General features: G+C 42.2%; 2 protein-coding genes across 2 annotated transcripts in view; one reads left to right on the top strand and one right to left on the bottom strand.

Annotated features, from left to right (window-relative positions):
• Positions 1–26921, bottom strand: part of LOC129708666 (ubiquinol-cytochrome-c reductase complex assembly factor 2) — a 53042-nt gene that overhangs the window by 3516 nt on the left and 22605 nt on the right. The gene's annotated exons all lie outside the window — the stretch shown is intronic.
• itpr3 (inositol 1,4,5-trisphosphate receptor, type 3) overlaps positions 1–26921 on the top strand; it is a 184131-nt gene that overhangs the window by 148925 nt on the left and 8285 nt on the right. The window contains exons 43-54 of the mRNA XM_055654564.1: positions 58–168; positions 3093–3188; positions 4680–4781; positions 7483–7566; positions 7994–8095; positions 9993–10185; positions 10794–10919; positions 12640–12812; positions 14764–14928; positions 17477–17669; positions 20191–20292; positions 25648–25772. Of these exons, the coding sequence (XP_055510539.1) occupies positions 58–168; positions 3093–3188; positions 4680–4781; positions 7483–7566; positions 7994–8095; positions 9993–10185; positions 10794–10919; positions 12640–12812; positions 14764–14928; positions 17477–17669; positions 20191–20292; positions 25648–25772 (1572 nt within the window). The remainder of the gene's footprint in view (positions 1–57; positions 169–3092; positions 3189–4679; positions 4782–7482; positions 7567–7993; positions 8096–9992; positions 10186–10793; positions 10920–12639; positions 12813–14763; positions 14929–17476; positions 17670–20190; positions 20293–25647; positions 25773–26921) is intronic.

Here is a 26921-nt window from a genome sequence, read left to right as displayed (position 1 = left end):
ATGCACTTCCTCCTCTCTGCCGTAAGATATTTCAGTTTATTTTATTTCACTTTCCAGACCTGCATTGTAACGCACGAGTGCAATGGCATAGACATCATTACGGCACTGATACTGAACGATATCAGCCCACTCTGCAAGTACAGGATGGATCTGGTGCTGCAGTTAAAGGTAAGCAGAACTGTCGTGAATACTGACAGTAAATGTCATCCAATATTTCACTGCAATCCACAACTAAAGCTACACTGTAAAATGTTTCTAGTGTGGAATTTTGATTGAAAGGTTGAAAGATACAGCATGGAAACAGGCCCTTCGGCCCACTTAGCTCATGCCGACCATCGATCACCTGTTAACACTAGTTCGATGTTATACCACTATTGCATCCCCTTCCCACATGTGCCAGAAGTCAACTTTAAGATCTAACCCAACTGATAGGTTTCCATTAGCACAGTGGCAGTGTGGCCATAGTCTGTGAATTATATCACCATTACCACATTAATGACACTTATATTCTGTAGGAGTACCCACCCAGTCCCATTCTTTCGACTTTAGAGATATAGCGCAGAAACAGGCCCTTCGGACCGCCGAGCCCAAGCCGACCAGCGATCATCCCGTTCACTAGCACTATCCAGCACACGAGGGACAAATTTACAATCTTACAATCTACTGGTGCCAATTGACTGATAAATCTATATGTCTTTGGAATGTGGGAGGAAACCGGGGTACCCAGAGAAAACCCACTCGGTCACAGGGAGATCGTGCAAATTGCACACGGGCAGCACCGAGGTCAGGATTTAACCCAGCTCTCTGGTGCTGTAAGGCAGCGGTTCTACCAGCTGTGCCACTGTGCTGTCCTAGTGTTGTTATTGATCAATGATGGCGAGAGAAGACTGGGTTAATATTTATTTCTTGCTGAGTCAATTTCAGGACAGATATTTTTATTGAGAGTTAGTTGATGTCGGTGACGATTAAAATTATATTGAATATATTCCTGGACAATCTTGACATTTATTGACTCTGTAAACTGTGCAATATTAGCTTAATCCCATTAAGCATCTTTAAAAAATATCTGCGATAGATAACATTTATTAATCTGCATTTGATCAGCCTGCAATCAGTGGTGTATGTGAATGAGATTGATTAAACGATTTTACCAGGCTATCTTTATGTATTCCTGTGATTTATATGTTGATATGTGAAGCAGGAAAGTACAAATTTAAATTTATATTAAAATATAAAAGCCCATAAATCTTACAATCATAGAAAAGTTAACTTAGAATGTAAAACGAACAGTGCAGCATAGGAGCAGGCCCTTTGGCCCACAATATCTGTGCCGGACATGATGCCAAGACCAACTCTTATCTGCCTGCACATAATACATACCCCTCCATTCCCAGCATTTTTGACTTTGTAGATCTGATAAACATAATATTTTCCAAAGTTTTCAATCTCACTAATTAAATTTGATCAGAGTTAAAAAACACATTTCTTGTAAAGATTAATTTACCATCCACTGTAAATCTCATCTGGAGACAGGATCAGATGTATTAAGACATGTTTGAAGTAGGGACAAGAAGTCAACTAAGAAAAGAGAGGAGAGATGCCTGTTTTGGGAAATGTTCATAGTCTTTTAAATGTCATGTTGTGCTTGCTTCAGCTACCATGTGAAGTCATTGAGACAGGTACAATGACAACATTTAAAATAAATTTGGACAGTTACATGGACAGGAATTTTTTTGTGGGATTTGGGCCAGACACGGGTAAAGGCCCAACAAAGCAGGAAGGAGATTGCTCCCGATGTTGGGGAAGTCCAGGACAAGGGGTCACAGCTTAAGGATAAGGGGGAAATCCTTTAAAACCGAGATGAGGAGAACTTTTTTCACACAGAGAGTGGTGAATCTCTGGAACTCTCTGCCACAGAGGGCAGTTGAGGCCAGTTCATTGGCTATATTTAAGAGGGAGTTAGATGTGGCCCTTGTGGCCAAGGGGATCAGGGGGTATGGAGAGAAGGCAGGTACGGGATACTGAGTTTGATGATCAGCCATGATCATATTGAATGGCGGTGCAGGCTCGAAGGGCCGAATGGCCTACTCCTGCACCTAATTTCTATTTTTCTATGTTTCTAAATGGGACTAGTTTAGAGCGGTTGGTATGGATGTGTCGGGCCGAAGGGCCTATTACCGCGATGAGTAATCTTCAGTTCAGAGATACAGCGTGGATACATGCCCTTGGCCCACCGAATCTGTCCTAATCCACATTCTGCCATTCCCTGCATATGCACATGCTTTTGAAAGTCTCTTCAAGGCCACTATTGTATCTGCCTCGGCCATCATGCATATGCATCATAAATTCCAAGGGGAATACTTTGCAGATGGATAACGCAATTCAGAATTTATTGAAGCTCGTTTGCTTTTGACTGCCAATACTGACATCAAATACACAGTTCGAACAAAGACCACTCCAGCACGGGAGCAGGCCCAACAGCCGAATATGTCTTTAGACTTTAGAGTTACAGCGCGAAACAGGCCCTTCGGCCCACCGAGCCCGTGCCAACTAGCGATCACTAGCACTATCCAACAAGGGACAATTTACAATTTACTATAGCCAATTGACCTACAGACCAGCACGGCTTTGGGACGTGGGAGGAAACTGGAGCACGCACACTCACATGGTCACAGGGAGACTATACGAACTCTGTACAGATAGCATCCTTAGTCAGGATCGAACCCTGGTCTCTGGCGCTGTACCACTGCAACACCATATTGAACAAGAGGCCAAGTTAAAGTAATGTCATCTGCGAGCACATAGACTATATAGGAGTAGAATTAGGCCTTTCAGCCCATTGACTCATCTCCACCATTCATGTTCTTAAGTCATAGAAGCAGAATCTGGCCATTCAGCCCATCAAGTTTACTCTGTCATTCAACCATGGCTGATCCATTTTTCCCCCTCAACCCCTTTCTCCTGCCCCTTACCCGTAACCTTTGATGCCCTTACTAATAAGACGATCCTTATCCTGCCATTCCCTGTGTATATATGAGCCTACCTACAAGACTCTAAACGCCAGTTATTGGCCTTTATTTTTTTATTAACAGGATAATGCTTCAAAGCTGTTACTTGGACTTATGGAAAGTAGGTATGACACTGAAAACGCAGAGAGAATCCTCTTCAATATGAGGCCCCAAGAACTGGTGAGTGCCTTAACTATTAATCAGAACGAGTATTAATATAACATTAGTATTACAGGTCCACCACCGATTTTCTGGCAACTGATGGTCCGGCACCTGTTATTCTGGACAAATTTGCCAGAGTATTGCGTGTGCACCACTTGTTCGGGACGTGTGCCTCTGTCCTGAAAGAGTTAATTGTTTACTTCTTTGTTAATTTAAGTTTCTAGCAGTCCATGGTGCTTTAGTGACACTGTTGGTGTAAAATTAGTGGGTCAGAGGTTTATTGTTGAATTATTATATATGTGACCTCTGTTGGTCCGGCAAAATGGAAAATCCAGCAAGGCTCTGGAACCAAAGGTGCCCGAAAATGAATGGTGTAACTGCACTCAGTTTCCTTTTAGTCAGAAACTTTCAAGATTCAACATTCATGAGAGTTTATTGTCATGTGTCCCTGATCTGACAATGAATTTCTTGCTTTGCTTCAGCACAACAGAACATAATAGGCATTCACAACAAGTCTATCACTTTGCATATTTCAGGTTGAAATCCACATCAGGATATCCAGTCCAGCATTCAGGCATACGACTGAATTTTTAATACTGCATACAAATTAACAGGCAAAACCCCTCGTATATACTAAAATATGTTGTTTTGCACAATATATATATATATATATATATATATATTCCCAATGAAAGCTCATAGAATTTGTAAAAGTCTATACTAAATTAGCTCAGCCAAACCCTGTACTCAAAAATGTGTTACAACAGTGGGTTCAACATTTCTTGAAGGTAGACAAATAGCTGGAGTAATGCAACAGGTCAGGCAGCATCTCTGGATAAAAAGGATAGGTGACGTTTTGGGTAGGAACCCTTTTTCAGACTGAAAACAGAGGTCGGGTGGGAGGGGAGGGGGGGACGGGGGTGGTGGTGTGGGAAATAAACTGTAGGCGGGAAAAGGCCAGACCAACTCTTGGCCGGCAACAGATGACCTCAGGAAGGGTGGAGCCTATAATAGCCCATTGTTGGTTGGGGAAGGTGTGATAACAAGAGGGATACAAGGAAGCGAACAATGGAAGTAGATGGGTCTGAAGAAGGGTCTCGTCACCTATTCCTTCGCTCCACAGATGTTGCCTCACCCGCTGAGTTTCTCCAGCATTTTCGTCTTTAGTGGAATTAGTAGGATAACTGGGGTGGGGGAGGAGGGAGGGAGAGAATGCAGGAGTTACAATACTTGAAATTAGAGGAAGCAACATTCATAGCGCTGGGTTGGAAGCTTTAGCTTGACTTAAAGGTATACTTATTGTGATCGGTTTTATAGGGGTTAGCTAACAGAGAACAGTGGCTGATTTTAACAGAAAAACTGCATCTTTTTGTTCCAAATCTCTTGCTGTCCATTGTCCCTTGATTTTTCTTGCTTAGAAAACGGGAAAATATGAAAGCTATGTTCTAATAAGGCCAGTGGATGCTTGGCCTTGGTATTCAATTATTCTTTAAACATTGCCTCTTCAAGGTTGACGTTATAAAGAAAGCCTACAACCAAGAAAAAGAATGTGAGAATTCCGAGGTTTCCCCAAGAAATGTGGGACATAATATTTATATCTTAGCGTTGCAGGTGAGGCTGAGTGGATTTTATTTTATATAATGTCATAATTTTCCCTTTTTTTTTGTTCTCTTTAGACTCTAATTTAGACTTTAGAGATACACGCAGAAACAGGCCCTTCAGCCCACTGATTAACGATTTCTGTACACTAGCACTATCCTACACACTAGAGACAATTTTCAATTTTAGAAGCCAATTAAGCTACAAATCTGTTTGTTTTGGGCATGTGGGAGGACCAGGAGAAACCCCACACGGCTACAGGGAGAGCGTACAAACTCTGTATAGGAAGCACCGGCAATCATAGTGCCATCGGGTGATACAGTGTGGAAAGCCCATCGACCCAACTTGCCCACACCGGCCAGCGTTTCCCAGCTACACTTGTCCCACCTGCCTGTGCTTGGTCCATATCCCTGCAAACATGTCCTATCCATGTACCTGTCTAACTGTTTCTTAAACGTTGGGATATTCCCAGCCTCAACTGCTTCATCTGACAGCTTGTTCCATACATCCGCCACCCTTTGTGTGAAAAAGTTACCCCTCAGATTACAATTAAATCTTTTCCCCTTCACCTTGAACCCCATGTCCTCTGGTGCTTGATTCCCTTACTCTGGGCCAGAGACTCTGTGCATCTACACGATCTAGTCCTCTCATGATTTGGTCAGGATAGAAAACCCAGGTCTTTGGCGCTGTCAGGCAACAACTCTACCGCTGCACCACAATTACCGATCTTATACTTACAGCCTGGAAATGGGTACTTCAGCCCAGCCAGTTCATGATGACCAGCCATACCCGAGAAAGACAATGGGGATCACAGGAACAATGTACAAACTCCAGCAGCTGTAGTAAGGATCAAAATCAGGTCTGTGGCGCTGTTAAGCAGCAACTCTATTGTTGTGCCACTATGCTGCTAGCTGGATTAAAGGGAATTGGCTATAAAGTGAAGTTGGACAGATTTGGATTGTTTTCTCTGAAACTCAAGGAAGTTCAGGGGGACCTGATAGAAAAATATAAAATAACGAGAGACATAAATAGGGTAGTGAAAACCTTTTATCCGAGGGTGGAATTGTCATCGTTTTAAGTGAGAGGGAGCAAAGATCAAAGGAGATTAGCGGACAGGTTTTTTAAATAGAAGATGGTGGGTGCCTGGCACGCACTGCCAGGGGTGGTAGTGAGTGAGATTGGAACTCTCAACCTACTAACCATGTTGAAAGTGCTGTTAGCTAAACCAAGGTTATGTAATTCTCATCAATTGAATGAATACAGTAAAAATTCAACAATCCAGCATGCTCGAGACATTGGTGAGTGATTGATTGATGGACTATCTGGATAGTTGGGTGTTATTTCTCTTAATACCTCACTACACATTTTGTAAAAGATGTTTCACAATAGAATAATATATTTTTCTAGTGAAGTAGGTAAATTTAATGGGAAAGAAACTTTAGAGAGTGGCCTGAGACTGCAGCAACCCTATTGAGCCAGATGATGAAATATTGAAATGTCCAAGCAGTTGGATATTGAATTATTGGAGTTTTTCTTTACGTTTATGAATTATTTGTTGAACTGTTAATAGTTTTGGAGAAAAAACAGTCACCAGCACAAAATGGGATATTGTGGGATTCTTTTCCATTTAAAATAGAACTTGTTTGTTTAGTTTAATTTAGTTTATTATTGTCACGTGTACCGTGATACAGTGACAAGCTTTTTGCGTGCTATCCAGTAAATAAAAAGACTATACACGAGGACAATCAAGCCGTCCTCGGTGCAAAGATACACGAGAGGGTACAGCAATTAGTGCAAAGATATAAAACATTGAAGTCCAATGAAGTCCCATTAAAGATAGTTCAAAGGTCTCCAATGAGGTCAGGACAGTTCTCTAGTTGATGAGAGAACAGTTTAGTTGCCTGATAACAGCGGAGAAGAAACTGTCTATGAATCTGGGGGTTTACGTTTTCAAAATTATATACCTCTTGCCTGATGGGAGAGGGGAGAAGAGAGAGTGATTGGGGTGAGACTGGTCCATGATTATGCGAGCGGCCTTGTCGAGGCAGCATGAAGTGCAGATGGAGTCGATGGTAGGGAGGTTGGTTTGTGTGATAATCTGGGTTACTGCATTTAGGCTGAACAACCCCCCCTTCCCAATTCCACACTGACCTCTCTGTCCTTGGCCTCCTCCATTGTCAATGAGGCCAAATGCAAATTGGAGGAACAGCATTTCATATTCCACTTGGGCAGCTTACAACGCAGTAGCATAGGTATTGATTTCTCTAACTTCAAGTAACCCTTGCATCCCCCCTTACCTCCCCACTCAAGTTGAGCCACCTTCAAAGCTGTCTTGTTGGGTCTCATTGGCTGTAATGCGTTTTCACCTAACACACAGCCAAAAATGGTTTGTTTCCTTTACCATTGTTAATTTTTTGCACACTTTTTTTGCGTACTTTTTTGTACGGGTTCTGTCTGTGCTGAGTTTTATGTTCTCCCTGTGACCGCATGGGTTTCCTCCGGGTACTCTGGTTTCCACCAACATCCAAAATATGTGTGGGTTTGTAGGTTAATTGGCTTCTGTAAATTGCTCCTCGCATGCAGAGCCCCCGGAGTGGATGAGAAAGAGGAATAACATAGAACTGGTGTGAACGGTGGTCGGCATGGATGCAATGGGCCGAAGGACCTGTTTCCATGCTGTATCTCTCATGTCTAATTTTATCTTGTCTTCCAGTTGTCCCGCCACAACAGACAGCTGCAGCAGTTGTTGAAGCCAATCAAACGTGTGCAGGAGGAGGTGGAAGAAGGCATTTCGAAGGTGAGTCAGTGAGTTTGCACAATCTTCATGCTTAAGTACATATATCTCCATCAGAATTGGTGTTTGTCACAGTGGCACAGCGATCTCTCAGCACCAGAGACCCAGGTTCGATCTGACTATGGGTGCTTTCTGTGCGGAGTTTATATGTTCTCCTTTTGATCACTTGGGTTTTCCCTGGCTGCTCCAGTTTCCTCCCACATTGCAAAGACATGCAGATTTGTAGATTAATTGGCTTCTGCAAATTGTCCCTGGTGTCTAGGTGTACTGGCATGGACTCGGTGGGCCGAAGGGCCTGTTTCCATGTTGCATCTCTAAATTAAACATGCGCCAAATGATTTAAAATGTGCAGATTATCACCAGGTTACTGATAAATGGCAGGAATAAATCTGTGAATTGATGAGTTAACAGGTTTTCCAATTTTTTCCAGCTCATGCTCAACAATATGCAAATGCTGAAATCTGGCCATCAGGTTCCTCAAGAGGAGGAAGATCCTTTGACCTACTACTCAAAGCACACGGCACAGATAGAGGTAAGGTCTGAACAGGGTTGGGCAGTACACCCTGTCCACGTGGGAGGCAAAGACTAGCTTGTATCCAACAAATTAATTAACATTATGCTATGAATTAAAAATCCTGGGCCATAGTCTTATTATGGTCATAGAAAAAATAAGAAATGTGTAATATACCAAAAGACCATTTTAAAATGTAGTTTAGTTTATTATTATCACGTGTACTGAGGTACAATGAAAAACTATTGTTGTATGCTAGCCAGTCAGTGAAGAGCCTATACGTGATTACAATCGAGCTGTCCACAGTGTACTGATACAGGATAAAGGGAATCAAATTTAGTGTAAGATAAAGTCCAGTAATGTCTGATTAAAGATAGTTTAAAGGTCTCCAATGAGTAGATGAGAGGTCACGAACCCTCTCTAGTTAGTGATAGGACAGTTCAGTTGCCTGATAACAGCTGGGAAGAAACTGTCCCTGAATCTGGCGTTTTCAAACTTCCCTATCTCTTGCCTGGTGGAAGGGAGTGACCGGGGTATGACTGGTCCTTGTTTAGGCAGCGTGAAGTGCTGTATGGTTATGTACATAGTTATAAACTAACCTAAACTAAACATCCTTGTATCAAAGGCAGCGATAGTTGTTTGGAGCTACCACATTGCGCACATTGGTTTGCCTCTGGTTTCAAATATGAATGATGTTTGTTATAAAATATTTGTTACCTCATTCAAATAAAAATGTGCAATGAAATAATTTTAAATTCATATTTCTCAAATTCCATTCACATTTACGAGAAATTGCATTGCAATATATTATACAGCAGACAGTTCTTGGTCTTTTCGTCTACTTAAGTTAATCTATCCCAATCTGAAACCCATTTGGGATATCAATTCCAATTGTGGTCAGAATAAGCCAATAATGAAATTTTACCAAATGTGTGAAAAATGTCTCTTTTGTGTTTTGCCATTTTAACTTTTGGGAGTGTAAGTTTGTTTCATTCAGTGATGCTGCCTTTTTGGCCAATAAGATGATAGATTACAATGATCAAGCATAATAAATCTTCATGGTTCTTGGACACCTTTAGGATTCCTTTAAAATAAGTTAATTATTCTCATCTTGGTGGAGGAAAATTATAAAAAAATTAATTCTAAAATGTTATGAAACCTAATATTTCTAGAGCTTTAGGCATGGAAACGGGCCCTTCAGCCCACTGAGTCCACGCCGGCCATCGATCACCGGCTCATACTAGTTCTGTTATTACATTTTCGTACCCATTTCCTGTACATTAGTGGCAACTTGCAGAGGCCAAATAACTTACTAACCCACACATCTTTGGGATGTCTTTGGATGTGAGAGGAAACCGGTGTATTCGGAGGAAACCCACAAAGTCACGGAAAGAACGTGCAAACTCCACAGTCAAGAACAAGATGGTGATAGTCTTGACTGTTAGATCTGCAAATGATGCATAGTCAAAGATCAGCTCAGGCTCCCTGGTGGTCACTGAACATTCTGAATTGAAGTACATCCAGTCAATAAATCTAATTGAATTTAATCAGATGGACTGGTAAAAACAGGGTTTAAGAATTTACTTAGCAGCAGCTGATTTTTATGCATGCTCAAGATATTGCAAGAGCCAAAAATGTTTAATAGCAGAGAGAAACCATGCAGTCACAGGGAGAACATACAAACTCCGTACAAACAGCACCCGTAGTCAGGATGGAGCCCAGGTCTCTTGCACTGCAAGGCAGCAACACTACCACTGCGCCAGTGTGCTGCACATAACGCGAATGGGGATCGATGGTCGGCGAGGATTCGGTGGAGCTGTATTAAATGTGTGGATTGGGTTGGGGACAATGCAGCAGGTAACACGATGGTATTAGAGTGCATTAACTGTTTCCTCCACGTGTGTTTGTGGGTTGCCAGATTATTCGGAATGATCGCAACATGGAGCAGATTGTATTTCCCATGCCCACCATCTGTGAATATTTAACCATCGAGTCCAAGCAGAGGATCATCAACACTACAGAACAGGATGAACAAGGCAGCAAAGTCAGCGACTTCTTTGAAAGGACCAACTTCCTCTACAACGAGATGATATGGCAGAAGAAACTCAGAAGTAAGACCTCGTCCAAAAATATTTTTGTGTTTCAGAGCGGTAACTACTTTTGCATTCACGTTGGGAAATTTGTTACATTGATAGATTTAGATAAGAAATGATGGGAAGGGATTCGAGTGGAGTAGGGGTTGGCTGGACCTAATTGGTTTAGTTTGTTATTGTCATTTACACAGAGCTACAGTGAAAAGCTTTTGCTTGCATGTTATTCAGTCAAGGAAAATCACGCCGTCGATAGTGCATTAGCGTGCAAATTTCACACAGACAACACCTGTAGTCAGGATTAACCCTGGGTGTCTGGGACTGTGGGTTAACCAGCGATCACCCCATACACTAGCCCTATCCTGCACACTGGGGACATTTACAGAGGCCAATTAATCTACAAACCTGCACGTCTTTGGAGTGCGGGAGGAAACGGCAGGACCTGGAGAAAACTCACGTGGTCACAGGGAGAATGTACAAACTCCACACAGACAGCACCCATTGTCAGGATCAAGTCTGGGTCTCTGGCACTGTAAGGCAGCAACTCTACCTTTGCGCTACTGTGCTGTATTTACACTACTACTGATCTTATTTTTCATGCTTTCATAACTGTTGTCTTTTCTGGTTAGGTATGCCCCTGCTGTACTGGTTCTCCAGGAGAATGACGCTGTGGGGTAGCATCTCCTTCAACCTCGCCGTGTTCATCAACCTTGTCATTGCCTTTTTCTATCCATACGGAGAAGCAACTTCAATGGGTAGGCTGTTCATGGATTACGTGATGCAAACAATTTCTACATGGATTAATAAATCCATGACGGTTTGGACTAACACTAAATGAATGACCTTGCTTTTAACATTTAATCCAGATAAAGACCATGTACTTTGCCATTCAAATAAATTATATAGGGAGATATAATATGGAAACAAACCATTCAGTCCATTGAGTAAGCACCAACCTTTTAACCATCCACCTTAGATTAATCCCATTTAAAAAAATATTCTTCACGCATTACCATGAACTAGTTTATTTTCTACCACTACCGACACATAAGGGCATTTAGTGGGGCATTTAGTGGCCCATTAACCTACTAAACTTTATTTCTTTGTGATATGGGAGGAAAATAGAGCATCACAGAGAAAACACAGATAATCACAGGGAGAACATGCAAACTCCACACAGACAGCACTTACGGTCAACCCGGGTCTTTGATGCTGAGACAGTAGATCTACCTGCTTCACCACTGTATTGTTTAGCCTTAATTCCAAAGTCTAGCTATTAAGATACCCCATAGATAACACTGAAATAGTACTAATGACTGATTAATAAAAAATAATACTAATTAAAACTAGAACCAAATATACTAGAATTGTTGGAGGTACCTAAATCGGAGACATGTCTTGAGACATAAGGAACTGCGATCTTGTATGGAACGCAAAGAGCAACATCTGTGGAGGATCCAGATACACGATGTTTCGGGTCAGGGCCCTTCTTCACATAGTGAGGTGAAGGAATACGACATTTATCCATGATCATTATATTCACTGGAATTTAGAAGGATGAGGGGATATCTTACAGAAACATAAAATTCTTAAGGGATTGGACAGGCTTGTGCAGGAAAAAAAATCCCAATGTTGGGGGAGTCCAGAACCAAGGGTCACAGTTTAAGAATAAGGGGCTTATTTAAGAAGTCCTTATTCATCTCAGTCCCAAGAATTTAGGACTGAGATGAGGAAAAGCTTTGTAAACCAAAGAGTTGTGAATCTGTGGAATTCTCTGCCACGTAAGGCAGCGGAGGCCAATTCACAGGATGTTTTCAAGAGAGAGTTAGATATGGCTCTTATGGGTAAGGGAATCAAGGGATATGGGGAGAAAGCAGGAACGGGGTACTGATTTTGGATGATCAGCCATGACCATATTGAATGGCGGTGCCGGCCTCGAGGGGCTGAATGGCTTACTTCTACACCTATTTTCTATGATCATCATGATTAACTTAGATGACTCACATTATTTTGGCCTCAGAGAAGTGGTTAAAGTCACAGAGTCATACAGTGTGGAAAAAGGCCCTTCAGCCTGAATTGCCCATGCTGACCCCATTTACATTTGTCCCACCTGCCCATGCTTGGTCCATATTCCTCTAACCTTATCCCATCCATGTACCTGTCCAAATGTCTCTTGAACGTAATGATAGTACCTGCCTCAACTACCTCCTCTGGCAGCTCGTTCCATATACCCACCAGCTGTGTGAAAAGGTTACCTCTCTTTCCCTCCTATGTCCACTAGACCCACCTGCCTGCGTTTGCCCCATATCCCTCGAAGCCTATCCTATCCATGTGCCTGTCTAAATGTTTATTAAATGTTGTGATTGTACCAGCTATTTTAATTAACAACCTTATTCTGTACTTTGTTACTCATGAACAAAATCTGTTCAGGCCAGAAGCGTGGATATGATCCATTCTCTTTTGTTTTCCCCGCAGGAGCATTTGATTCATCCTTTCTCTCGCTTGTCTTTTGGGGCGTGATAGGATTCTCAGTAGTTTCTTTGTTTGCCAAGAGATATGGACTCAGACCATTAATAATAGCACTGATCGTTCGATCGATATATTACATTGGAATAGGCCATACGTTGCTAACACTGGGATTACTCAATGTAAGTATGAAGATGAAAATCAGCAAAATTATATTGAATCATGTAAAGAATGCGCTTGGTAGATCCACTAATTAATCTCAATGTCAAAACAATTCTTTATCTGTAAACTGTATTCTATTTGCAAAATGTATCGTTTTTGTTTAGTTGCCTAATCTATTAATTGGTGCAATAGCGAGATAAATATCCAGAGAATTTTATGGGCGGCACAGTGGCACAGCGGTAGAGTTACTGCCTCATCACGCCAGAGACCCGGGTTCAATCCTGAGTACAAGTGCTGTCTCTGCGGAGTTTGTACGTTGTTCCTGTGACTGCGTGGGTTTTCACCGGGTGCTCAGTTTCCTCCCACATCAAAGTCATACAGGTTTGTAGGTTAATTAGTTTTTGTAAAATTGTAAGTTGTCCCTCATGTGCAGGATAGTGCTAGTGTACAAGGTGATTGCTGGTTGGTGAGGACTCAGTGAGCCGAAGGGCCGGTTTCTGTGCTGCATGTCTAACATCTAAAGAATCAATAGAATAAATCAATGTACGGAGCCTTCACTAGACAATTAGCAGACCCAGTACATAGTCATAGAAATTACATATAAAATTGATGCAGGCATTTAATCATGGCTGATAAACGATATGACATTTCAGTTTATCTGCTGGAGTGAATTGGCAAATACTATATTCATTTACAACACCACTCTGGTCATCCAGTCTGAAGAAGGATCCCGGCCCGAAACGTCACTTATCCATGTTCTCCAGTGATGCTGTCTGACCCGCTGAGTTACTCCAGCACTTTGTGTCTTTTTATGAAACTGGTCCACTCACCTGGTTCCTTACCAAACTAACCAGTTAGCCATATTATCAGCTGCCATTTTCTTTCCTTGCCACTGCATGTTTCCTCTGGCATATGCTAAGGATCTAAACTTAACCCATGCTGTTTCTTAGATGAACAGTACAGTGGCAGCATTAATAGAAACAAAGCATTTACTTCCACAAGCTTACTGAACTTGCGTGACTGAAAGGGTCATGACCCAAAGTGTTGCCTATCTATGAACTCCAGAGATGCTGCCTGAATCGATTAATCACTCTTTAGACTTTAGTGATAGAGCGTTGAAACAGGCCCTTCGGTCCACCGAGTCCGCACAGACCTGCTTACATTAGTGCTATCTTACACACCAGGGCCAATTTACAATTTTTTAATGAAGCCAATTAACCCATAAACCTGCACATCTTTGGAGCATGGGAGGAAACCGGAGCACCCGGAGAAAACCCACGTGGTTAAAGGGAAAATGTAGAAACTCTGTACCGACAGCACCCTTTGTCAGGATCAAACCCGGGTTTATGGAGCTGTGAGGCAGCAACTCTACGGTTGCGTCACCGTGCTGACCCGCACTATGTGTCTTTTTTTGTAAACCAGCACCTGCAGTTCCTTGTATCCACCTCAACATTATTTGTCTTGTCACCTCCACCGTTTCTAAACTATCAAACTACTTTTCAGCATCAACATCAATCCAACTGAAGTGGTCAATCTAGGACTAGATTTAGGAGTCTCGAACAAGAGGGCACAGCCTCACAATAAAAGGACACACCTTTAAAATAGAGATAAGGTGGAAATTGTTTTGTCAGGGAGTGTGGAATGCATTACCACGGAGGCCGTCATTAGGTATATTTAAAGTGGAGATTGATAGGTTCTTTATTAGTAAGGGTGTCAATGTTTGCAGAGAGAAGGCAGGGGAATGGGGTTGAGAGGGAAAATAGATCACCCATGATTGAATGGCCGAGTAGACTTGATGGGCCGAATGGCGTAATTCTGCTCCTATGTCTTGTGGTCTAAATCAACATCAATCAACAGAAACAATACTACTCTCTGACAGTTCACACAAACTTATGTTGCCATTCAACATGAATATTGTAATATTTTTGTTGTCCAATATTATGCTAATAATTAACTTTCTTTTCTGTTCAGCTCATCAACAAAATTGTATATCTTGTCGGTTTTGTGGGCAACGGTGGCAAATTTATCATTGGATACAAGGCGATGATCATGGACATGGAGTTCCTTTATCACATTGGATACATTATGACAAGTGTGCTGGGGCTTTTTGTGCATGAGTTCTTCTATAGTATCCTGGTATGTTATATATTCATCAATAACTATATCCAGAGATGATTTGCAGAATATTCAAAGAACAAAAGTCATCCAGACAACTACCTAGATACTCGCTAGAATTTAGAAGATTGAGGGGGGATCTTATAGAAACGTACAAAATTCTTAAGGGGTTGGACAGGCTAGATACAGGAAGATTGTTCCCGATGTTGGGGAAGTCCAGAACAAGGGGTCACAGTTTAAGGATAAGGGGGAAATCTTTTAGCCCAAGATTAGAAAAACATTTTTCACACAGAGAGTGGTGAATCTCTGGAATTCTCTGCTACAGAAGGTAGTTGAAGCCAATTCATTGGATATATTTAAGAGGGAGTTAGATGTGGCCCTTGTGGCTAAAGGGATCAGGGGGTATGGAGACAAGGCAGGTACAGGATACTGAGTTGGATGATCAGCCATGATCATATTGAATGGCGGTGCAGGCTCGAAGGGCCGAATGGCCTACTCCTGCACCTATTTTCTATGTTTCTTTGTAAAAGGTTTAGAAGAATACGGAGCAAATGCAGGCAGGTGGGACTAGTGTAGATGGGCCGAAGGGCCTCTTTCTGTGTTGTGTGCCTCAATGACTCAAGAAGATATTTGGGCAGGTCCATGGATAGGAAAGGTTTAATGAGCTGTCCCCTTAATTCAGCTAATTCAAGAGCTCTCTCGAGTTTAAAAAAAAAATCAAACTCGTGGTAAGCACGTAGAATGTACGTTGCGGATACGTAGGAGCTCGGGACGTCTCTTAGCGGCTCGTAACGCTAACGGCGGGTACTCGGGAAACGCGCTAAGCTCGTGAAGATTTTTCAACGTTGAAAAATGTCCACGAGAGCCCTGAGTACCTACGGGCGGCTATTACTGTAATTCTCCGAGTTTGAATCAGGGGAAACTCGGGAGAACTCCTGAATTAGCTCGTACAGTGGGATAGCCCCATTACCAAGTGGGCTCATTGTGCTGAAGGGCTTGTTTCTGTGCTGCATGACTCTATGACTAACATTTCATCTCACCCCTGTTGCATTTTGGAATGGTTGATTTATTGTTTATAACGTAATATTTCCAAATAGAAACAAAAGGAAAAATTTAAAATGAGGTAGCATTTATGTAGTATTTATTGAAGTCAGAGATAGATTGTAAATGTATAGGTAAATTAATTCTGCATTTTGTTCACCATTGTAAGTCAATTTTGTTTTTAATATTACGGTCGGCAAGTAAATTATAAATGAATCCTGTAATAATATGTCAATCTAGCTGTTTTTAGAGATATGTTTAGAATGGAATGGGATAAGATTAAAGTAAGAGTTTTAATTATTGACTAGTTAAATTATCTTTCCACCTTGTGATCACACCACCAACCTGAACCAATCCTTGATCAGGTACTAACCAGCCTTTCCTTTTAAACATTTGGTTGTACACAGGTATCACAATATTTTCTAAGATTGATTTTAAATTATTCCTTTTTTTTTAACGTAGAACATAAAACTGTGCAACACAGGCACTTCGGCCCACGAAGTCTGTGCCAAACGTGATGCCAAAATCAATTCTTATCTGCCTGCAAATAACCCAGATCCTTACATTTTCTGAACATCCATGTGCCTATAGAAACGTTCTTTAAATGCTATTCACATATCTGCCTCTATCACCACCCCCGGCAGTGCATTCCAGACAGAAATAATTTATGATTCACTGTTAGGAAGCTCAAATGCAGATGCACGTAATGGAGAATTTACGTGCAAATTTACCAGATCAGGCCATTCTTTTCTTCGACCAAGATCATTGTAGCGGCTCAGTGGCGCAGCAGGTAGAGCTGCTGCTTCACAATGCCAGAGACCCGGGTTAAATCCTGATCTTGGGTGCTGTCTGTGTGGAGTTTGGACTTTCTCCCTCTGACCAAATGGGTTTCCTCTGGGTGCTTTGGTTTCCACCCACATCCCAAAGATGCGCAGGTTTGTCGGTTAATTGGCCTCTTATAAATTGCCCCTAGTGTATCGGGAGTGAATGCGAAAGAGGCATAACATGGAACTAGTGTGAATGGGTGATCGACGGCTGGCATGGATTTGATGAGTCGATAGGCATATTTCCATACTGTAAACTTTAAACAAAACTAAATAGGAGTCAAGAGGGTTTAATTGCCGTATGTACCGACCACGGAATGAAATTCTTTACTTGCAGCAGTATAACTAGCATGTAAACACGGTACTCATAGATAACATATAATAAACTAGAATTCAGTAAATTAATAACCCCAATACAAATCCAAAGATGCCCAAAGTCTTTAGTGAAACCAAAAGCATAGTTTAGTTTGGTGTTGTGTTATGTTCAAGAACCTGATGGTTGTTGGAAAGAAGCTATTATTGAACCTGGCGATCACGGTTTTCAGACTTTAAGGAAGTAGAGGCGCTGATGATTGCATCAACATGCAGGGCCCAAAACAGACCTTTAGAGATATGCGTGGCCAGGAGCTTGAAGTTAGATTGAAAAGACATGGTTCAAAACTGACAGATCTAACCTTGTTGTCTTGTCTATTTCTGTCTTTCAGCTGTTTGACCTGATCTACAGAGAAGAGACTCTGTTTAACGTCATAAAAAGTGTTACACGTAATGGCCGCTCCATCCTCCTGACGGCCGTGCTTGCTCTCATCCTTGTCTACCTCTTCTCCATTGTGGGCTTCCTCTTCCTGAAGGATGACTTCATTTTAGAAGTTGACAGGTTACCAAGCAGAAAGTCTTCAGGTAAAACTAGTTTGGCTGGTCAGCGTAGACCCGTTGGGCCGAAGGGCCTGCTTGTACACTGTGCCTCTATCATCAGCCACTCAAGGTTTCCTCTGTAGGCAGTGTTTTGGACACAGGCTGTGTTAATATTTGTGTCTATTGTGAATGAAGGTAGCTGTACATTAGAAATATAATTTAGGCTGCGTTTAAGTAATAAAAGGATTAGTTAATTTGTCCAAAATCCTCTTTGTTGCTGAAGTACAGCTAGTTTTAGTTTTAGTTTAGTTTATTGTCACATGCACCAAGATACAGTAAACGCAAAAACTGACCATGAATACAATAGATGTTGCTTTTCATTTAGTATGGCTGTATGGTAACTCAAATTTCACTGTGCCTTAATCGGTGCATGTGACATTAAACACGAACTTGAACTTGAAGTTGTCCACAGTGCACAGATAAAGGATAATGGGTAAACATTTTGTACAAACATATGGCATTGAAGTTTGATAAAGTCCAGTTAAAGATAGTTCACAAGTCTCCAATTAGGTAGTTGGGAGGCCAGGACTGCACTCAAGATGACGAGAGGACCATTTAGTTGGCTGAGAACAGCTGGGACTAAATGCTCCTGAATCTGGAAGTATGTGCTTTCAAACTTCTGTACTTCTTGCCTGATGGAAGAGAGGAGAAGAGGGAGTGACTTGTCCTTGATTATGTTAGTAGCCTTGCCAAGGCAGAGTGAAGTATATTTGGAGTCAATGGAAGGGAGACTGGTTTACGCAATGGTCGGCGCTACGTCCACAAATCTCTGAAATTGCTTGCTATCTTGGATGGAACTAAAGTCACCCTTCTAATTAACTAACAGAGTTCCTTTATATGTGGAGTTTCTTGAGAGACTGCAGAGGAGGATTACCAGAATGCTGCCTTGATTACAGGGTTTCAGGTAGGAGGAGCGGTTGGAGAATCTTGGATTGTTTTCTCTGTAATATTGGAGGTTGAGGGGAGACGATAGAAGTATATAAAATTATTAGAGGCAGAGATAGGCTGGATGGTCAGAACCTATTTCCCAGGGTGGAAATGTTCAACACTAGAGGGCATAGCTGTAAGGTGAGAGATGAACAGTTTAATGGAGATGTGCGGGCAAGTTTTTCACACAGTGAGTGGTGGAGGCCTGGAATGTGCTGCCAGAGGTGGTGGTGGAGACAGATACGATAGTGGTGTTGAAGAGGCTTTTAGATAGGCACATGTATATGCAGGGAATGGAGGAATATGGATCATGTTCAAGCGGTGAGATCAGTTTAACTTGACATCATGTTTGGCACAAGAGCCTGATCCTGAACTATTCTATGTTCCATTAAGTTCCTTATTTGGCTGCAAGAAGAGTCATTGCGTGTGCTAGTATTCTTGTTTTCACCGCATAAAGGGAGGGGTGTTATCGGGTTAATTCGTAAATCTATCTTGACTTTGGACTTTGATTAATTTGAACCCTTGTCTCTGGTGCAGTGTGTAGCAATTTGGATTTTGAGCCACAACTTATAAGTTCAAGTCTCAGCCCTGACATCTGAGCATTAAAGTCCAGACAAGTACCACAACATTGATTGAGAGCTGTATTGTCCACTTTAATGTGTCGTATAAAATCAAGGCTGCACCTTCTCCCACGAAGGATCACACAATATCCCCGAGGGCTATTTTGAAGAATCAATGTTATTTCTCGTCTGCTGTTGAAAATTTAAATCGTCAAAAACAGATTCCAAAGTCATAAATTCATGCCATAGAAGCAGAATTAGGCCATTCAGCCCATCAAGTCTACTCCGCCATTTAATCATGGCTGATCTATCATTCCCTCTCAACCCCATTATCCTGCCTTCTCCTCATAACCCCCGACACCTTTACTAAGAAATCTCTGCTTTAAAAATACCCAATCACATCTATGGCAATTAATTCCACAGATTCACCACCCTCTGACTAAATCCATTTCTCCTTATCTCCTTTCTAAAGGTGCATCTATCTTTTTATTCTGAAAGTCATTTTTATATCAGTGTTTGTGGAAGTTTCCAGTGCACATATTGACTGTTGAATCTCATCATTAACAACAGTAACAGCACTGCCTGAAGAAGGCTCCTAACCCGAAATATCACTTGTCTATGTTCTTCAGAGATGTTGCCCAGCCCTCTGAGTTACTCCAGCACTTTGTGTCCTTTTGTGTCAACCAGTATCTGCAGTTCTTTGTTTCTAAAAACCTGTACTTCATTGGATATAAAGTGCCTTTGGTTATCCCAAAGTTGTGATAGGTGCCGTGAATATGTCTTTCTTATTTTCAAGGGCTGATATGTGGGAGGTGCCAAGTATAATTTTGCAATTTAAAAAAGATAAAATAAAATGCATTCTGAATTGAAAAACAATACAATGAAATGATATTGTTCATAACAAGAATCTTCTAAGACCAAATGTTGAGAATAGGGGACCCTAGCAGAGTGAGGTGCACGAGGCAATAATTTTTGAACAGATTACATGTGAAATATATATTTTTGTCATTGTTAATTAGGTCCCTTTGATCTCAGTGGAATGGCAATGAAGGATTTCATTAACACATGCGCTGCGGATGATGTTAATTGCGTTACAGGCATTCAGGATAATCCACATCAAGGTATGGCACATTTGTTTGCAATATATATAAATGACCTGGATTTATATGTAGATGGATTGGTTAGTATGTTTGCAAACTACACCAAAATGTGGAGTTTCATACAGTGCATAGTGTTGTCAAAGTGTATAGAGGGATATAGATCAGCTACAGAAATGGCAGAGAAATGGCACATGGAAGTTAGTCCGAGCAAGTGTTGCACTTTGACAGATTGAATGAAAGGGCAAGGTATATGGTTAATGGCAAGACCCATGTACAGAGGGATCTGGGGATTCAAATTCACACTCACTGCAAGAAGCAACACAAAAAGATAGAGTGGTAAAGAAGGCTTATGGTATGCTTGCCTTCATCAGTTGGGACATTGAGTGTAAGAGTCAGGAAGTCAGGTTTCAGCTTTATAGGACTTTGGTTAGACCACTAATGAAATATTGTGTGCGATTCTTGTCACTCCATTGCGGGAAACATGTGGAAGCTTTTGAGATGGTGCAGAAGAGGTTTATAAAAATGCTACCCGGATTAGAAGGTATTAGTTATAAGGAGAGGTCGGACAAACTTGGATTGTTTTTCCCCAGAGTATCAGAGGCTTGGGGGGGGGGGCGGACCTGATCGATGTTTGTAAAATTATGAGAGGAATGGATAGGGTAGACAGTCAACTCTTTTTTCCCAGGATGCAAGTTTCAACGACTAGAAGGTATAGCTTTATGGTGAGAGGGGCAAAGTGTAAAGGAGATGCGCAGGGCAATATTTTATTTTAGAGAGTGGTGAATGCCTAGAACCCGCTGTCAAGGATGGAGGCAGACACCATAGTGGCGTTCAAGAAGCTTTTAGACAAGTACATGGATATGCAGGGAATGGAGGGATACGGATCATGTGCAGACAGAGTTTACTTTAACCAGGCATCTTGTCTGGCATGCGCAATGTGTTCCTGTGCTGTATAGTTCTATGTCTGCACTTTACAATTCAATCTATGTAAAACGAATGCACCCAAACACACAGATCTTGTCGGCCTTTGTACAGCAGAAGATGCATGTTGAATTACTTTATATAAAAATGTTGCTTTTCTGTTTTTCCGCAATCTGAAACATCATCCACAAGTTACACAGGATCTAAATAGACGATGCTACTGAAATGTAATTGAAAACACAGCCATGTGTATTTTATTGATGTGTAAGAAGGAACTGCAGATGCCAGTTTACGCCGAAGATAGACACAAAATGCTGGAGTAACTCAGCGGGTCAGGCAGCATCTTTGGAGAGAAGGAATAGGTGACATTTCAGGTGGAGACCCCTCATCAGACCCGGGTCTGTCCCGCACAGAGTCCTTTACCTAGAGCAGGGGAATCAAAAAACAGAGGACATAGGTGTAAGGTTAGAGGGGAAAGATTTAATAGGAACCTGAAGGACAACTTTTTTTCACACAGAAGGAGATGGGTATATGGAACAGCTGTCAGACGAAGTAGTTGGTGCAGGTACTATAACAACATTTAAGACATTTGGACAGGTACATGGATAGGAAAGATTTAGACGGGTTTGGGTCAAATGCGGGCCGGTGGGTCTTGCGTAGATGGGGCATCTGGGTCGGCATGGGAAAGTTGAACCGAAAGGCATGTTTCCATGATGTGTGACTGAGGAACATTGGCACTCATCTCATCTGATGCTATTCATTAGTATTTTCTTCAACAGTCCACACTTTAAAACCTTTTATCTACTTTAAAATACAAGTTGTTAAAGGAAGAAATTATATTTACATTGTTGCAATTACTTAAAGGATCAGTGAGCAAATGAGGCTGCAACCTTTATACAAAATAGAAACGGCAATGATATGAGTGAGCAATCTATCTACTTTTGGTGTGATCACTTATTAACTGCTTGGGTAATTCCCCATTGTCCTTTATGCTGAGGACTGCTGGGGAAAGGGGGGGACAGGAAGCAGGTACATGGAGCTAAACTCATCAATAAAATTGAGGTTATTGGATGAATGAAGAAGTAGATCCAAACATCAGCCATTTAAAACCCTTGTGCAAGTTCAAGTTCTTGAATAATACCATTGGATGTGAAATTCAGTGAGGCTGGTGCTTTGCTGATGTGTGGGAGAAGATAATAATAATAATAATAAATTTTATTTATGGGCGCCTTTCAAGAGTCTCAAGGACACCTTACAAAAATTTAGCAGGTAGAGGAAAAACATGTAAGGGGAATGAAATAAATAGTAGAGACATGACCAGTACACAAAGTAAATACAGAATTCAATACAAAACACAGTATGAGGCAATTAATGCACAGATGAAAAGGAACGCACGTGGGGCGAAGGATAGGCAGAGGTGAAGAGATGGGTCTTGAGGCGGGACTGGAAGATGGTGAGGGACACGGTATTGCGGATCAGTTGGGGGAGGGAGTTCCAGAGCCTGGGAGCTGCCCTGGAGAAGGCTCTGTCCCCAAAACTGCGGAGGTTGGACTTGTGGATGGAGGAGACCAGCTGATGTGGATCTGAGGGACCGTGAGGGTTGGTAGGGGGAGAGGAGGTCAGTGAGATATGGGGGGGCCAGATGGTGGAGGGCTTTGTAGGTGAGGATCAGGATTTTGTAGGTGATCCGGTGGGAGATGGGAAGCCAGTGAAGTTGTTTGAGGACTGGAGTGATGTGATGCCAGGATTTGGTATGGGTGATGAGTCGGGCGGCTGCGTTCTGGACCAGTTGGAGTCGGTTGATGTAGGTGGAGCTGATGCCAAGGACAAGTGAGTTGCAATAGTCCAGTCGGGAGGAGATGAAGGCATGGATGAGTCTTTCAGCAGCGGGCGATGAAAGAAGGAGGTTTTAATGACATGGTGGATGTGAGGCTCAAGGGAGAGGGTGGAATCAAAGATCACGCCAAGGTTGCGGGCCTGGGGAGATGGGGAGACAGTGGTGCCGTCGATGGTGAGCGTGGGGTTATTGATTTTGCTGAGTGTGGCTTTGGAGCCTATGAGGAGGAATTCCGTCTTATCGCTGTTGAGTTTGAGGAAATTATGTTGCATCCAGGTTTTTATAGCTGACAAAAAAACACAGGAGTTGATATGGGAGGGAGGGGGGGGGGGGGGGGGGGGGGGGGGTTGTGGGGGGATTTGGTGCCAAGGTAGATCTGGGTGTCATCAGCGTAACAGTGCAAGACCAGATTGAAGTGGCGGAGTATCTGACCAAGGGGGAGGATGTAGATCAAGATAGCCTTGGTATTTATTTCAGTACTTTGTGAATGCCAACATTAAATCAATTGAAACGGATTGTTGATGTTGGCATTGAAATTAAATTGATTGGAAAGTATTGATTTTGAGATAAGAGGGTGTGGATCATCTGTCAAGGTGCAGGTTCTTCTCTGCAACCTCTCCATTTACTGGTGACTAAAATGAGCCAAGCAGTAATGAAAAGAGACAAATATGTTTTCGCAGAGCATTGGACTATCAGGGAGTGTAATAGCATTGTGGTTCGCTCACTGGTCTAGCATCCATAAGCCCTGACTATTGTTCCAGGTTTGAATCCCAGGGTGATAGCAAGGGAATTTAAAATTAGATTACTTTAGTTTAGCTTAGTTTAGAGATACAGTGTGAAATTAGGCCAAGGTTGCAGGCCTGGGGAGATGGGGAGACAGTGGTGCCGTCGATGTGATAGTGAGGTTTATGATTTTTGCTGAGTCGTGCTTTGTATATGAGGAGCGATTCTTCAACCCACCAAATCCATGCCATAGAAACATAGAAACATAGAAATTAGGTGCAGGAGTAGGCCATTCGGCCCTTCGAGCCTGCACCGCCATTCAATATGATCATGGCTGATCATCCAACTCAGTATCCCGTACCTGCCTTTCTCTCCAAACCCCCTGATCCCCTTAGCCACAAGGGCCACATCTAACTCCCTCTTAAATATAGCCAATGAAGTGGCCTCAACTACCCTCTGTGGCAGAGAGTTCCAGAGATTCACCACTCTCTGTAGTGAAAAAAGTTATTATTTATTCTCAGTTTTTGTGATTTCCCCTTTAAATCAATTTAAGCTGTGACCCCTTGTCCTGGACTTCCCTAACATCGGGAAAGCAATCTTCCAGCATCTAGCCTGTCCAACCCCTTAAGAAAGGTGTAAGTTTCTATAAGATCCCCTCTCAATCTTCGAAATTCTAGAGAGTATAAACCAAGTCTATCCAGTCTTTCTTCATAAGACAGTCCTGACATCCCAGGAATCAGTCTGGTGAACCGTCTCTGCACTCCCTCTATGGCAATAATGTCCTTCCTCAGATTTGGAGACCAAAACTGTACGCAATACTCCAGGTGTGGTCTCACCAAGACCCTGCCAACCAATGATCAGCCATACACTAGTTCTATACAATCCTACACACTAGGGACAATTTACAGAAGCCAATTAACCTACAAACCTGCATGTCTGTGGAATGTGGGAGGAAACCAGAGCACCAGGAGAAATCCCATGCAGTCTCAGTGAGAACATACAAACTCCATACAGACAGCACCCGCAATCAGGATCAAACCCAGGTCTCTGGCGCTGTGAGACAGCAACTATACTGCCCCGCCACTGTGCTGCCAGATAATTAAACAAATCTGGAATAAAAAGTTACTATCTAAAATAGTAGCTGTGGAACTTTCTGATTGTAGTAAAAACCCATTAAGTTTCAATGAGATTCTCCCTTCATCCTTCTTCTTCTTGCGTGTGGCGTGCACAGCCTAAAGTTGTAGGACAACTTGTTTTATTTGACCTTACTTGATTATGCACGCCAGGTTGATTGCATTTGTCGAAACAGGGCGGACCACGCGAAGGTTGCAATCTCCCACCCCTTCATCCTTCTGAACTCCAGTGAACACAGACCCAGGGCCGTCAAATGCTCATCATATGTTAACCCAATTATTTTTGGGTTAATTCCCATAAACCTCCACTGGACCTTCTCCAATGCACAGCCTTCCTCAGATATGGGGCTCAAAGCTGCTCGCAATACTCCAAATGTGATCTGATCAGTGTCTTATAAAGCCTCAGCATTACAACCCTGTTTTTATAGGTGTGTGTGTGTGTGGGGGGGGGAAGAATTTGTAACATTGGCAATAATTAGGGGTAACCTGCTTTTACGGTACATGGAACAGTCTTTGGAGCAAGGGTGAACTCTGAGAACTAAAAACTAGTGAGTAGAATGGCTTGTTGAATGTACGAGAGATCACTTCATGAAGGGTTTCAGAATATTGAGCAGTGTAAACCTCCAGGGATTAACTTTCATAAAAAAGGTTACCCTGAGAACAATTGGATGGGACATACCGGCTAATTACTAATAATTACTATTTTCAATAGTGTGCAAAAGACAGTCTAATTTACAATTGATCTAACTTCTGCCATTACAGATGAAGAAGACAGTGACAAAGAGCGAGCCTGTGACACTCTTTTGATGTGTATAGTAACAGTATTGAACCACGGTTTACGTAATGGAGGTGGGGTCGGAGATATTCTTAGGCAACCTTCTAAAGATGTAAGTAAGTCTTCACAATGAGCCAGATGGGAACATTAGTCTCACATTCTCAGTCTGAAGTTTGAAATCTCTCAAACAGTTACCACAATTGTTTACTGTTAGATGAAGCATTGCCAGGGGTTATGGATAAAAACACAGTGCTGAAGGAACTCTGCGTTCCTCCAGCACTTTGTATTTTGCTCAGAATTCCAGCAACTGCAGTTCCCTTTGTCACTGGGATTATGGAGTCCCCTCGTGGATAGAACATAGAACAGTACAGTACAGGAACAGACCTTTTGGCCCACAATGTCCATTGTGCCAGATTAAAACAATCTCTACCTGCACATGATCCATTCCTCCATTCCCTGCATATCCATGTACCTATGAAAAAGCCTCTTAAATGCCACTAATGTATCTGCCTCCAACATCATCCCTAGAGGCACCCATCAATCTCTGTGTAAAAGTCCTTGCCCCATGCATCTCATTTTAAACTTTGCCCCTCTCACTTTAAAGCTATGCCCTCCAGTCTTTGACATTTTCACCCTGGGGGAAGAAAAGGTTCTGACTGTTTACCCTACTTATGTTTCTCATAGCTTTATCTGCTTTTATTGAGTCTCTGCTAAATCTTCGGCATTCCAAAGGAAACAATCCAAGTTTGTCCAACCTCTCATCATCATCATCATCGTTGAAAACATTAGCGACGCAGTGGTGCTGGTTTCCGACGGGCACGGTGATGGACGCACCATACATCTCTGTCCTCCATGCAGCTGGCAAGCTCCTCTTTTTTCTCTAAACCTCTCCTTATAGCTAATAATGTCCAATCGAGGGTGCAGTCTGGTAAACCTCTTCAGCATCCTCTCCAAAGCTTCCACATCCTTCCTGTAATGGAGCGACCGGAACTGCACACCAAACTCCAAATGTGGCCTGACCAAACTTCCTTAAAGCTGCAACAAGACATCCTGACTCTGATACTCAATGCCCCATCCAATGAAGGCAAGCATACAATAGGCCTTCTTTACCACTCTTATCTACTTGTGTTGCCACTTTCACTGCTTTCACTGACCTATGGACTTGGACCCCAAGATCCTTCTGTACATCAATGTTCTTAAGGGTCTTGCTCTTAACTGTACATTTTCAGTTAACAAGGAAATTCCCAATGTATAACACCTC

The sequence above is a fragment of the Leucoraja erinacea genome, chromosome 24, assembly GCF_028641065.1.
Source record: "Leucoraja erinacea ecotype New England chromosome 24, Leri_hhj_1, whole genome shotgun sequence".
Classification (NCBI taxonomy): domain Eukaryota; kingdom Metazoa; phylum Chordata; class Chondrichthyes; order Rajiformes; family Rajidae; genus Leucoraja; species Leucoraja erinaceus.
This window is presented reverse-complemented; position numbering and strand designations above follow the sequence as displayed.